The 16,101-nt window shown below is 33.2% G+C and overlaps 1 protein-coding gene across 2 annotated transcripts in view; it reads left to right on the top strand.

Moving 5' to 3' along the window:
- The first annotated feature begins 8,345 nt into the window (after positions 1-8,345).
- LOC127714855 (uncharacterized) overlaps positions 8,346-16,101 on the top strand; it is a 49,734-nt gene continuing 41,978 nt past the window's right edge. Inside the window, exon 1 of one of the 2 annotated variants that reach the window (XM_052220887.1) lies at positions 8,346-8,469. In XM_052220887.1, coding sequence (XP_052076847.1) covers positions 8,391-8,469 — 79 coding nt within the window. In that variant the 5' untranslated portion in view covers positions 8,346-8,390. Of the gene's footprint in view, positions 8,470-9,440; positions 9,614-16,101 lie in introns of those variants that run through there. The other variant, XM_052220888.1, reaches the window with a different exon arrangement.

Here is a 16,101-nt window from a genome sequence, read left to right on the forward strand (position 1 = left end):
GGAAAAAATGGATGAAGAAGTGAATTTTAGAAATTCTCAGGGGCAAGTTATTTCGAAAGTACAAACTGACTACGTTTGCCCATAGTCAAATTCAGGTGACAAACTAAAGTGAAAGGAAAAGAAAGTCAAGACAAACAATATCAGACAGCCTTAGGAACAGTAAAGGCCTTATCAAGAGAGAGAGATGGCAACTCCAGATTTACCACAGATAAGAAGGAGATAAAAACTGTGAACAGAAGGAAAAAACAAATCAGATTCCTTACCGTAACACTTTCAAATCTTTTTGACAATTGATATTCATTGCTCTGACCATCTTTGTGATTTATTTAAATTTTCTGCATGTGAAGGAACAGATCAAACAACATTGATTGACAAATCTGATGAATTGATACCTACATCAACAAGTTATGAAGATTTAAATCTTAAAGTTAAGAATTCGTATACAAGAGATGTATCACAGAGCAAAATGGAAAAAGACAAAACTGGCTAAAACAAGAATTCAAGTTTTTGCAAACATTGCAACACTGTGGATCTTTCGAACAATTGCAAATTACTTGTTTGGAATATATCACAGAAACTTTGAACGGAAAATACAGGTTCATTGAATTAGATAATTTTGCTATTGACAATAAACTCCTGGATTTATTCCCGAATGATGTCCACACCGATAAAATTTTATTTCCAGTCCAGGTAAGAGCCGATGGAAACTGCCTTCCTGCATGTGGAAGCGTTCTTGTTTTTGGAAACGATTCTTACGCAGATTAAATCCAAGGTCATATTATAAAGGAACTAGCTCTAAATAAAAAGTTTTATTTATATAAAGACTACTTGTAAAAGGATCTTGAGACCAATAACCAGAACAAAAACCCTTTGAAAAGTTTTGCAATGTATTCGGATGAATACACCCATGGCGTTGAATTGACAGAAAGATCAATTAAGATATTTTTTAAGAAAAAAATAATGCCGATAAGAAATTCAAAAACATACATGGGCATATGTCAGATTTTGCCTGACAAGTGTTATCAGAAGGCCAGTAGAGTAGTGTCGGTGTATCCAAAAAAAGGGAATCATAATGTACGGAAAGATCTTCATCGGAGAATCGATCTAATAAAAAAAATATCTGAGAATCCGTTGTACATAATGTGGACATCTACTCGCCTTTATATGAACAACGCCTACTGGGTTCCAAACCACTGTGTGCCCTAATTAGAAATAAATGAGCCTGTTGAAATAAATGACAACAACCGAGAACCTGATATAGAGTTTGAATACATTCCTGAAGCTGAAAATTGTCTTCACAAGTACGTCGTTGTAGACTATGAGTCCACTCCATATCCAGGATATGTGGAAGACTCTCAGATTTATATGTAGTGTGCATGTAAAGAACTCATAAATTAAAGATGTAAAGAAAAATATCTTTTTTTGGCCAAAAACAGTGAAAGACAAGTGCTGGTTCAGCCACTCAAGAATATTGGCTGTCATTCCGAAGCCAAACAAAATCAAAAGCTCTTCTTGTAATTATGAAGCGGATCCAGAAATATGGTCAAAAACCATGGTAAGATTACATTGTTAAAAAGTGTCAGAAACTAGATATATCAGAATCATTGACATTTGACTTTTTGTTCAGTTGTATTTTGTTGTATTTTTTTAACATGTTTCACTTTAAAGTTTAAACATATAAAATTAGTTTTGCTTTTTACTCCTACAACTATAACCTTCTCTAAGATGGTCCGACGGATGGTTTGGTGGGTGACTGGTATGCCTCCAGTGGCAACTTGAACGCATATACAGGACGAGAATTATGATAACGAGATAAAGACCAACATGCTGAGCTCGATCTTAAAAGCGCTAGTTTACAGAAAGACTTGTCACCTTATCTTCACCAAGTTCCCAGTTATTTTTTTGTTGTTTGTTTTTTTGTTTTTTTTTTTGGACCGACGGGGATGATACATGTATGAATAGTTCGTTTATATTGTTACAATACTTATATGTCTGGTATTGTATCCCTAGGAAATTCCAAAACGGTTTTTTTTATTGATATTTGTTATCAAAAGTGTTTCTTTGTCTCTACTGTTACTACATTGTTTTTCCTGTTACTGTCATTGTTTGTTCCTGTTACGCCAAAAATGTGTAAAATAATTTTGACCATGAACATAACTGATCTATTGGCTAAGTTCCTAGTCAATGTCATTGAATAGGGACATGATAGTTAATTTTTGCTGCAACTGTCTCAACAATTTGTTTTTAAGAGCGTTTGAAAAATTAGAAATGTGATGATTTTTCTGAATGTACAGACTATTTGCAGATTATGTTTTTTTTTTTGTGTTATCTAATAAATGATAAATGTTAATGTGATTTAGAATGTGCACTGTTATTAAAGTATGATCCACACTTTTGATTAGATATTTTCTCTATTCTCATCACTCTTGCTGTCATTTACTGTGACTTGACTGTTAGTGTTGCTCTCCACCTATTGCAACTTATTAAAAATTCTGACCAAATTGCAATTTGTTTTATAAAACCAAACTGTTCAACTGGTCAGAAATTTGAACAAACTGCTGTAGAAAACCACAGTCAAGTCGTGAAAGTGCAAGGTGATAAAATAAAGCATACTTACAATCCTATAAGACTTTAATTTCACTTCAATGTTATTATGAAAAATCAGTCTAACAGTTTGTATAGAAATTTTATTGTTATTGTCATGCTAAAGGTGACGGATAGAAATTTTGAATTGCTATAAAAATGTCCAAACTAAGCTTTCATACAATTTTTCTTTCGAAAAGTCTTCTATATTCATAAGAATCAGACATCGTTTGAATTAAAACATCTTATATTCAGTAAAATATATGTAAAATTACAATATGTTGTTAATAAGTTTCCATGGGAGATAACCTAAAACATTATTCTTTTGAATATAGAAGACTTTTCGAAAGAAAAATTGATTATCTCCCATGGAAACTTACTAACAACGTATTGTAATTTCACACATGTTTTACTGAATATATAAAATGTTTTAATTAAAATGATGTCTGATTCTTATGAATATAGAAGACTTTTCGAAAGAAAAATTGTATGAAAGCTAATTAGTTTGGACATTTTTATAGCAATTCAAAACTTTATCCATCACCTTTAGCATGACAATAACAATAAAATTTCTATACAAACTGTTAGACTGATTTTTCATAATAACATTGAAGTGGAATTAAAGTCTTATAGGATTGTAAGTATGCTTTATTTTATCACCTTGCACTTTCACGACTTGACTGTGGTTTTCTACAGCAGTTTGTTCAAATTTCTGACCAGTTGAACAGTTTGGTTTTATAAAACAAATTGCAATTTGGTCAGAATTTTGAATAAGTTGCAATGGGTGTCTAGCAACACTAACAGTCAAGTCACAGTAAAAAAAGTAACAGGATGGAAAAAATCGAACACCAGCTGGCACAACATATGAAATAAAATCATTCTCCGGTGTCGATAAGATTGCATACTTTGAACAAATGTTTACAAAGCAAAGCGTTATTAGTTCTTTGAATTAATTTGGATTCAAATCAATTTCTTTTTTTTTAACTTCAGATTCCGAATTGTACTTTATTTTGAAATGACCAATTTATACCCCATTATAGTTATCTTTAAAATATGGATTTATTTTGTTTCCGGGTGATAACTACAAAACCCCTTGAGAAAATAGAGGAATGTATTCCTACTAACCAATTTGTATCATTGTACTCAATGTAAGCAGAATGTTTTACAAAACAGAAGAAGAACAAAACTAAATATAGTGCATACTGTTCCAATATTATATTTAGATATTGCTTGTTAAGCAAATATTTCTCGTTCTAAACGTAAAGACAGATTGAGAGATTAAGTCCAATTATGTTTCATTTCTTTTAAGCAGGATAAATTAAGCATATGGGGTATATATCTCCCGATGATATGATACACAAGGGTTGCGCTTTATTTTAGAATTGTTTTTTATTGACAACGCCTACGATGTGTTTTTTTAAACCTACGAAAGGTCCTACTTTTCACTTTGGGTTTAAAAATCTTGTGAAAAAAACAAAAACTTCAAAGGAGAAATCTAACGGATTTAACAGTCTGATTTTATAATTATATTTAATGGATACTTATTATCCTTTCTTGTATAGTGAAACGATGTACGTGTTACCTTGGATGATGAAAGGGTACGTTACGAATTATGTGATATGTATTCTTTCAATATGAACAGGTAATTGCTATACTAACTAAAATATAATAATACAAACATATTCGTTGGTAATGATTTAAATAAGATGAAACCCATTTAAAAATTGCTCACAGGGCCAGGTGAGCTATTGCTATCACTTGGTGTCCGTCGTCGTCGTAGTTATTTTCAAAGATCCATCTCTTAAACTACTGAACCAATTTCAATCAAACTTGGGGTGAATGATTCTTATGGTATCTAGTAAAAAAAAAATTGTTTTTATTCTGGTCATTAAACAAACATGGCCGCGATAGCTGAAAATAGAACAAATTGGTAAAAACCAGTTTTGGCATGTATCTCAAAAATTTAAACAGTTAGAGCAAACCAGGCTTATATACCATTACAACTATACACAAGGCGGATCAAACATTTTCCAAAAGGTGGATGAGCGCCGAATAGTTTTTCCTAAAGAGAGATTGAAAAGTCCAGCTTGACCCTCCCTACCCGTCCCCAACTGAATCTGTTATTTTATGATTCAGAAGATCTTTAGAAATTCTTTACAAGGCACACATTAAGACACCGTACTAGGAATATGTTTGTTTGTTTATTTGAAATAACTATTTCAACAAAATGTCCTTTTTTGACATTCAAATGCAGTTCATCTTTTAGAGAAATATTGCTTCAAGCAGGGGAAAAGGGCATATCGTTTACACTGCATATTTTAAAGTTATCACTTAATACTTTTAGTATTTGTAGTGTACAAGTATTAACAACACATTGATGATAAGCTGTACCTTAAATCTCTCTTAATTATTATTATTATTTATCTATTTACTATCGGATTTTTTAATATATATTTTGGCTTTTATATAAAAGCAATGATATTGGTGGTGAGCGCTGCATTTCTGTTGATGAAAAGACTATTAGGTATCAAAATCATACTTAATCATTCGATGAGCATTTCTTGACAAAGATACCAACTAAAATCTTGAGAAGGTAAACATAGAATTAGGGATATTCGAAGAAGCGTCTCTAGAGAAAATGCATATTTCTATATCTTATTTTAACGAGTTCTTAATCACAAATGTAATAGACTAAATAAGTGATTTTGAATTATATATTAATGTTCCATATATGAAATTTGACCCTAGATCAAATGTAGTTTTATATTTATCTGTTTATGCTTATAGGACCGTTAAAATTAAATTAATTCTAGCAATGGGTGTAACTTTTCTTAAATGAGAATGAAATATTCTGAATAACCATCAATATTCGCAATCGTTCAAGTTTGTGATTATGTTCAAAAATGATAATTAAAATGCCAACGGGGGACCATACCCACTGGTTAGGCATTATTAGTGGCACAATTTTGACGTATAAAAAGTGTTTTTTTATATATTAATCGATTTTAGAAAATTTGACACCTATGAAATTCTCGTTTGACATGCTTGTTTAATATAATACCCTTACATTACTGATAAAATTAAATTTACATTGAGTATTGTAATATTTAACAAATGTAACTACAACATACAATTTCATTGCAATTTTCAAATTTTTTAAACTAGCGATTTGGATTGTATATAGAGTCTTTAACAGACGACTGTTGCTTACTATGAAACTTTTGAACTCAAGGCTTTATGGCGACAGTGAAATCATCTCTTCGAAAAGTTATACAACTGGCATTACGATTTGGTTTAACATTATAGAATATCAAACAGACGACCAGAGATATATTCAACTTTTGGTAGCCACCATTTCGGCTTCGTCTCCTCGTTGATGAGATCACCATACGTGGCCTATCTTCTGATTATTATAAGTCATGAACAATAGGGTGTGTGCCACTGCTTAACTTCCGGAACATCTAAGTTGGATCCAAGGTCTTTGTTGGGTTTGTGTTGTTCGGTCGCTCGACAGTCCTTTTAGCATTTGTCAGATAAACCCTCTGGTTGTCAGGTTAAAAGGATTGTGAAAAATCAAACCCATCAGTCGCATATCTGTTGACATAAAAGTCCTGACATTTATAGTCATTTGTTGTCCCTCATTTGTAAACTAATATAATTTTTTCGCACGGCTTTTCGAAATTTCGGTTTTTTAATGCTATATATTTAACTTCGTATTTGATTTGGCCTTCCTACTGTTTTGACTGTTTTGACTGTTCTAACTGACCGCTGATGAGTCTTTTATAGACTAAACGCTAGTCTTGCGTACCAAATTATAAGCCTGGTATCTTTGTTGAGTTTTTATCGAAGTAGTTCCTGATGGGAAAACATAAATAAAAATAAGGCCATAGTAAATGCAATACAAATAAGGACAGAAAAACTCTTATCTCTATAATACTGGTATGATGAATAACAAAACAGTTAATACACACAAAAATAATAACCATTTACATGTAAAATATTGTTTGAACTAACTCAAAGCAAGCTCAAATATCTGCATCTGCTGATAAATGTGTTGCACTCTTATACCGGTGACTGAAATAAGAGTACATTTTATGCAGCAACGTCAAAAACATAATATGGGAAGCCTAGAGTAAATTTGTAAAGAATATCAATGCAAACTGTTTATTTTTTATTTAAGGAAGGACTGTAATATTTTTTTCGGTCTATGAAGAAATATCATCAAAAATGTGGTGCACACTGAATAACCCGTGTAGCGGGTTATTTAAAAGTGTGCACCACATTTTTGAGGTTATTTCGAATAGACAGAACAAATATTATAGTCAGTCCTTATAATTTGATTCTAAATTCAAATTTTTTTTGAAGGAGTAAATCATGAAAAAACGTTAATGACGTCACGGTCATATGACAAAATTATGTCTATGAGCTGATAGACAAAATACGTTTAACCAATCAGAAGACGTGTTACATCCAAAATTGAATTATTTCAATATAAACTAAGGAGACGTAGTATGATTTTCAATGAGAAAAACTATCCAACTAAAGTGTGTGGTACAAGATGGTCCTTATTATATTCCTTGCTAGATTTGTTTTTCTTTTTTCATGCTGGTTTTGTACAAAGCAATGTCACCACTTTAGCATTTCGTAATTTTCACTTTGTTCATGACGTTTTTGTATGGAATCTATTTCGACTTGTAGCGACATGAATCAAACGTAATGTTCGTAGCGACCTGAATCAAAATGTAATGTCGTAGAGACCTGAATCAAAATGTAATGTTCGTAGTGACCTGAATCAGCATGTGATATTCGTAGAGACCTGAATCAAAGTGTTATTTTCGTATCGATGTGAATCAAAGTGTAATGTTCGTAGCGACCTGAATCAACGTATAATGCTCGTAGCGACCTGAATCAAAGTGCAATGTTCGTAGCGACCTGAATCAAAGTGTAATTTTTCATAGCAACCTGAATCAAAGTGTAATGTTCGTAGCGACCTGAATCAAAGTTTAATGTTCGTTGCGACCTGTGTGTAATATTCATAGCAACCTGAATCTAAGTGTTATTTTTAAAGTCGATTTTTACATCAATGTTGATTTTGTTAGTTATCAATTTCGCTTACCTTTCGGATCTTTAGACATGTCTAAATCAATTAAAAAGATCAGCTATGAGTTTTACATACTATTTCCTCATTACCATATATGTGGCGCAACCAGGTACCCATCCTATTACCAACAGTCGGCACTGCAGATGTAACAGGTAACACAAATCAAAATCTATTGTACACAATCGAAAATTCATTGTATAGCAATGACAATCAGACACACAAACAAAAATCTACTGTACACAATCGAAAACTCATTGTATAGCAACGACAATCAGTCACACAAACAAAAATCTGCTGTACAAGATAGTAAAAACTAAAAACATTAGAATATGTTCCAAATTGCTATTCAAAACAATGGCAATCGGGAACATATTTTAATGTGTATGCCGTAATGATAAACAGTAATAGAGTGAACAGTTTAAATGTAATAAAAACTGACATTCAATCAATTATTTCCCTGTCCAAAAGTGTGAAACATTTTATGTTGATGTGTTTTTAATCGAAATTTGTCTATTATTAAAAAAAACATTACTAGCTCGTATAATATGTTTAAATAATGTTTTAACCCCTTTTGGTTAGGTTAGATTTATTCTATACAAAAAGAATTAATAATAGACGAAATATTTAAAAAGTTACTATCTTCATTGAACCATGACGGATGTTTACTATAACAGGACAATATTTGTATGCACAAGTATCTTGTAAAATGGATGTATATAATTGTTATCAACTTACAAGATTGTTTTTCCAAGTCATTGTATGGACCTCGTTCAACTGTAAGACAGGTAAGACTAATATGGACAAGTACTTATTTCGTCATTTTGAATATCATAGCAATAGACTTGATTGTTTCTTTGTTTTATGTATTGATATAAAGAACTTAAAACTATTAAAAAATCACAAGCACCAAACGGGCAGAAGGAACATTATTCGTTATTTCAGGGTAATATAAGGGACGGGACTACTTGTATAAAATAAACATGATTAAATACGATCGAATTCAAAATAAACTTGTAAACGTGATTTAGATAAACAACATCCCCATTTTTTTCTTTCGACTGTTTACTTATATTTCAAAAGTATTTTTGTCTCATTTTGATATTTATCATAAAATTATTATTTATTTTATACAGTTTAAATCACATCTTATTATATCTATACCATAAAACGCACATATACATGTAAAACAGCATAACAATTCTATTCACAAATTAAAAGATACCCCTCTATAAAGAAAAGAAGAGGTACGAACATATGACATATGTTTGTGTTTTTTCTTTGTTTGTGAGTGTTGCTGTTGTAAGATCACTGTTTATTTGCCGTAAAAAATGCAAAATACCTTAATCTGGAGTTAATTATTCTTTGAACCAATTTCTTATAGATGACTTTTACTAATGAAAGTTATAGTGATCGTTTACTCTTTTAGTGTTGGTATTTTTTAAATATATACATTTCGATTTTAACAATTAGGTCGTTATTTAACGATGTCTGAAGCTGGCAATGGGGGACGGGGTACAGGGGATAACTTTAAATATAATCCATACGCGTGTGTCGTCTTCATTAGACTCATCTAGAATAAGAGTCTAGTTTTATCGTGTAATGGTATACCTATAATAGCTAAAATTGATAAAGTCATCCAGCGAGATGGGTTAATTTGACATATAGGCGTCTTTCCTGTTGCAAGTGTTAATCACTCGAATTCCTATCTTATTTATCTACACTCGAAATCTCCTTTTATTCATACCATATTTTGACAATATGCGTGTTAATATATTTCGTGTTTAAAGTCTTTTAAATGGTTGCTGAAAACTGATTACAAGTATTTTTCAAAAGCATTTGTACATTTGTATAACTACATGCTCCACGTGACAGATCTTCTTGATTGATGTGGTATTTGTTGGAATGTACATTGATTTACTATATATTCAGGTAGGACTTGTTCGTGTAATACACTTACGTAAATTATTAAGAAGGATGGAATGACAAATTGTGTAATAGCTTTATAAATCATCACATAAGATTGGTAATCCAAGTATATCGGATGTTACACGTGTAAACAATCTTAAGTTATGCTTCGTAGTTTAACACGGGAATGTTATCTAGAAGTCCTTCCGGTTGATTTTCCTACTCAATTGACTTAGTGCCTACCAAGGGCATCGACGACACAATAGACTGGGTACCTGATGGCATTAATTTTTCAGCCGCAACAACGATAGGAATTTAAATTTTCTAAAGCGGCAAACAATTGAAAACAACACTTTATAAATTTCATGCGTCCAAAGCGCTTTTCTGGCTGTACGTTCATCAGGAACGCTCAAAGTCGAATATTTGAAAGTCTATGATGTGCAACAGAAACAGTTGAAGAACTATGTAAAAAGACCTAAAAAAAAATAGCCAAATCCATCTACGGTCAACTTTGCCTGAGGGAGTTGAAACCTTCGTTTCTTAATAATTTGTACTCGATATATAACGACATTTGTATCTGATTGAGTTATTCAGATACACTGCGATTATTGTTTGTTTACTCCGAATTCTCCAGTTTCTTCCATTTAAGCTGAATTTCGTATTATTTTAGATAATTGTGGTACGTGGTACACAAGATCAAATATATTTATTATATAGCATCATTGATACTAAGTCTTACATTTCATCAAGTTACTTTCAATAGAATTGATCACTTTTGTTTCAAATTGTTTTTGATTGTAAGAGTTATTCGAAGTTCAGCTACCTTGTAGCGATCATATCAGTTCTTACCCTTCCGGATCATCTGAGTTCACCTCTGTTCCAAAGGCCCTGAGTTCACCTCTGTTCCGAAGGCCCTGAGTTCACCTCTGTTCCAAAGGCCCTGAGTTCACCTCTGTTCCGAAGGCCTTGAGTTCACTTCTGTTCCGAAGGCCCTGAGTTTACCTCTGTTCCGAAGGCCCTGAGATCACCTCTGTTCCGAAGGCCCTGAGTTCACCTCTGTTCCGTAGGCCCTGATTCACCTCTGTTTCGAAGTCCCTGAGTTCACCTCTGTTTCGAAGGCCCTGAGTTCATCTCTGTTCCGAAGGCCCTGAGTTGATCTCTGTTCCGAAGGCCCTGAGTTCACCTCTGTCCCGAAGGCCCTGAGTTCACCTCTGTTCCGAAAGCCCTAAGTTCACCTCTGTTCCGAAGGCCCTGAGTACACCTCTGTTCCGAAGGCCCTGAGTTTACCTCTGTTCCGAAGGCCCTGAGTTCACCTCTGTCCCGCAGGCCATGAGTTCACCTCTGTTCCGAAGGCCCTGAGTTCACCTCTGTTCCGAAGGCCCTGATTTCACCTCTGTTTCGAAGGCCCTGAATTCACCTCTGTTCCGAAGGCCCTGAGTTCATCTCTGTTCCGAAGGCCCTGAGTTTACCTCTGTTCCGAAGGCCATGAGTTTACCTCTGTTCCGAAGGCCATGAGTTCACCTCTGTTCCGAAGGCCCTGAGTTCACCTCTGTTCCGAAGGTAAATGTTTTCTGAGTAGTATTTTGTGGATTGTTGTTTTTCTATTCGTCGTTCTTTTATTGGCCATGATTCTTCAAATTATGATTTAAGGCAGCCAATGCTGTCTTAAGGTAGTACTAAAGAATTTAAGAAAGCATAGTCAGAATTTGAGGCATATAAAATATATAGACGTGTAAGTGACTTGAATACGGTTTAAAATATAGAATCAGGAGATGTTGTATGAATGCCTATGAGACAACTACCTATTGGAGTCCAAATTGCGTGTATTTATAATTTATGCAACCATTTTAATCATCAACCACCAACTTTTTAGGTGTAATTTGCACTTAATCGAATTTGAACGAACAAAAGTAAATTCAAACAGCTAGAAAATTCTCAATAAATACACAATAAAACTGCACCTATGCGCATTGATTTCAAAGTGGTCTTCTCACACCTTTTTTAAATATAGAAAGAACGCACCACAAGATTCTTCAACGGTCAAGATCGTGGAAAAAAAACCCGAAACACGATCTAGTGAAATCGACACGAAAAATGTGTTGCTTCCGGAAATTTAGTTTTTTCCATTAAGGAGACAATCACGAGAGGTACGAAACAACTGGACCCAAGACAACTATGGCCGTCTATAAAGATAATTCAGACCGTTCCACATACCGTATCTGATGCACTTTTTGTTCAATTTTGAAAAAATTTTTAATCAGTTTATGTTCACCAGTGAATATTATTTTTCCATTCGTGCTCGGCAGAGTAACGCCAATGCCCATGACTAGTAGATTAGTCCTTAGCCTATAGCATGTGATTTTGCATTCTCTTTCCGTTTATAACGTGTTCGTGCTGAATTTTTTACTTTTCATATGTATTCTTTTTTTAACGCGAACGTCTCATTGACGTCACATTGATATTAAAAAACGCAAATAGTGTCGAGCTCATTAAGTCAGTCCGACTTTTCCCGTTAGCATAGATAATTTGAGGAAGTTGTAAACACAAATCGGGGTTTCCAAAGCATGTTTGAAATTTTGAGTTGATTTTCTCCCTGTGTCTTCTTTAGATGCATAAAAACTGTGATCATGCATCATGGATGTATTGTCACTATTAAAATGGTAGGTACCGCGTCTATGAGTTTAGTTTGTTACTTCGTGCCCGAATGACGTTACAAATCAGGTCGTTTTTTCAACCCATGTCCCTTTTATATATAACTTTTGAACTTTTCGAAATACTGAGGATTTTCTACCTGAAGAATAGATTACATTAGCTGTATATGGTAAAATCTGTGAAGCTTTTGGTCCTCAGTGCTCTTCAACTTCGTACTTTTTTTTTGTCTTTTAACTTTTTTTATTCGAGCGTCACTGATGAGTCTTTTGTAGACAAAACGCGTGTATGGCGAACAAGATTGCAAACCTGGTATCTTTGACAATGTTTGAGGAGTTTTTTAAAGGCTGAAAAAAACTTCCATATCCGTAAGTAACTTTCTCTTTCGACCAAAAATATGAATATACTACATTTCAAATTTATGGATGTTCAACGTGTCGCTGGAAAAGGTAACATTTTTCAGCTTGAAAATATGTGCATAGTTCGGAAAACTATTAGAAATATATGAAAAGGTCAATAAAGTTCCCATTATTTGTTATATGAAAAGCCCTGTTATTTTTTCACAGCCGAAAGTCTCACCGTAAGAAAAGATTACATAAGGAATCTAAGCCTCAGATTTGAGCTCCGAGCAAAGGTGATATTTTCCCGATCATGGTATTCCACTTTTCCAAAACACCACACGAAACCAAACCAATAAGGGAAAATGTTACATTTAACGTACGCAACATATGAAAAGGTATACATTTCTACAATCTAAATTATATGTAAAGGGTGGGGTAACAGAACCCCAGCGGCACCCCTATCAATTAAGTATTGCAGTAATGAATTGGTTACTCGTGCACTGATAAGCTTCTCGATGATCAAAATTATTGTTTGTCAAACTGCTATATATCCAATGAAATTATTCCTGTAAATTGTGTGGTTTAAATTTCTTTAAATTTTTATATTTTTGTGAACATGTCAAAGTAAATATTTTGTCAAAATTTTATGAAAATTAAACGAGTCAGATCTATTTTATTCAAAGTGTTGGTTACGCCCGGTTTTTTTTTCTGTTGAATTCATACCGAGTTCACTGAAACTTTAAATGAAGACCCCATTTAAGTCGCATATTCCAAATATCAATGATTGATCATCTACAGCTTAAAGTCTTATTCAAATATAAAATAAGGAGATGTTGCATTATTGCCAATTAGACCAATTGCATAGATATTAGCAATAATAGTTTACCAATAATGAGCGAAACACATACCGCAAAGCAAGCTATAGTATACACATAAAAACTTTTTCAAACAAATAAAAAATGCGTTCTGTTTATTTTTTGCAATGTACGTCATGATTGTTAACCTTTCACTCCTTTAGAACTGTAAATCAGATACATGTATGATATGTATGTTGCACCCTGATCATATTTGGTCATCTATCTGTCTAAATTCTTTACTCATGCTACACCTATTGTGTTCATTTTACAATAAACGACATATTTAGAGAATTACATGTAATCTGGTTAACGTATGACGGGGACAAATAATTATTAACTGAGGTAATAGCAAAATTGATCAGTGTAAAGTAAGCCATTTAAATAAAACATAATTATCATCCTTTTTGTTCGTATGTATAGATCAACGTTCTTGGGCTTTTAATTGTAACACAATAAAATGTGTCAAAAACAAGTATCGTTTTAGTTAAGGTGGCATTTAAATTGAATTTGATATTTTGTTAACTTATATTTACCGGTGAATTTTACTTAGTTCGTGGTTTATCTATTTTCTTTTGTAACATTGTATTTTGAATTAATTTAAATCGACAATATACCATTTCATACCACAACATTAACAGATACTAACAACATCCAATGGTTAGCACAATATTTCGTTTCTGTATTTCTATATCATAATTCGTTACATGTATCGGTAGCTTTTGACTTCCAGTTCTAAACAATAGTTATTAATACATGTGTGGCTGTGATTATTCTATCTCCTTTTAATTTTATGAATGAAACTAATCCATGTATGGTTGTTGTCGCTTACTGTTTATGTACAAATGTATAAGACTGCTGTACATATATTGTTGTTTGTCTTTGTCTCTATTGTCTGTAATGAGTAATCTGGGGCTTGTGAAATGATGCATGGGCGTTTCCGTCGTTCATAGATATTAGAAGATGTGGTATGAGTGCCAATGAGACAACTCTCCATCCAAGTCACAATTTGTAAAAGTAAACCATTATAGGTCAAAGTACGGCCTTCAACACGGAGCCTTGGCTCACACCGAACAGCAAGTTATAAAGGGCCCCAACAATTACTAGTGTAAAACAATTCAAACAGGAAAACCAACGGTCTAATCTATATAAAAAACGAGAAACACTTATGAGCCACATCAACAAACGACAACCACTCAACATTAGATTCCTGACTGTATGTCGACCTCTAGATACTTTTTTCAATCATTTTTGTTTGATTGCTACTTCTTTGCCTTGAAGCCAAATCTCTATTTCATGTGTTTCTCTAATGTAACATTACTAAAATATATGTTTGTTGTTAATATTTTTCATTTTACTCCAATCAAAATTGAAATTCCAGTTTGATTGATTGTTGCTTGTTTATCAGTGGCAATTATTTCAAGCATGTTCAGAATGAGAACAAATTATACAATAGATTAGTTCTGACAGAAGTATAAAAAGAAGGAGATGTGGTATGACTGTCAATAAGACAACTATCCACCAAAGTTTAAATGCAGTGGATTTTAGCGATAAAGGCAACAATGAGAAAAAGCCATACCGTATAGTCGGCTATAAAAAGCCTGGACATGAAAAATATGAAACAATTCAATTTAGAAAAAGAACGACTAAATTTGTAACAAAACAATTTACGAAAAAAAAATATGACAGACATGAACCAACGACAACCACTGAACTACAGGCTCCTGACTTGGGATAGACACATAAAGAATGTGGCGGGGTTAAACATGTTTGCTGGCTCCAAACCCTCTCCCTAACCTGGGACAGCGTAGTAACATTACAACATAAGAATAAACTGTAAAAAACAGTTGACAAGGACTTAACTCATCAGATCAATACATAGCAGGAAAACATTTATACATTTTATACATCCCTCACAACAAAAAAGACACAAAGTACCTATCTGACAGTACTCGCTGTTTCTGACAGCTAGATCAAAGCAAATAACAACTAATAAAAAAATCATGTATCTAAGACTAAAATATATCGGTAAAGATGAGGGATTGTAATCAAGGCTGCAACTGGAAAAGGACCAGATTGTAAAGGGACAGAAAATTTGCATTACAAGGCCACTTACGGACCGCTCAGAGTTGTCTGTACAGTACTTAAATGTGGAAACGCGTGACCCTCTCCCTTCACAAGGCATTATATTTTACGTTACTATTCGTATTTCAACCGGACGTGGTTGGGCATTTATACAGTCAAGTGGAAGCTCCCTTAGCTAGGGATCCACAGCCTGACGGGAAAAGTCCAGGGCTGACCTAGTCAACCTTTGGTGTCATTTCAGTTTAAATGAAAATCATTTACCAAGGTTTATCAAAAAAGAATTAATTCTTTATCATTCGTCAATCCAAAATTTTAATATTTTTTGCTGGATTAGTATATTCGATGAGCCTTACTGACTTTCTGTTTACTGTGTTAATATCGTGTACATTTTGCATTTGCTATCAGCACAAATAAAAACATCAATCATTTTGGAAAATGTACAAATTTCGTTAACCAAAATTTAACCGTATCGTAATAGTATAAATTTAAATTTCTCTTTATCTTGCATGATTTATTGGCATGACATGTTTAAAAAGAAAATATATATTAATTCATTGCAATTTTTTAAAGTACATTATTTCAA

Source organism: Mytilus californianus, unplaced genomic scaffold (genome assembly GCF_021869535.1).
Source record: "Mytilus californianus isolate M0D057914Y unplaced genomic scaffold, xbMytCali1.0.p SCAF_9, whole genome shotgun sequence".
Taxonomy (NCBI): domain Eukaryota; kingdom Metazoa; phylum Mollusca; class Bivalvia; order Mytilida; family Mytilidae; genus Mytilus; species Mytilus californianus.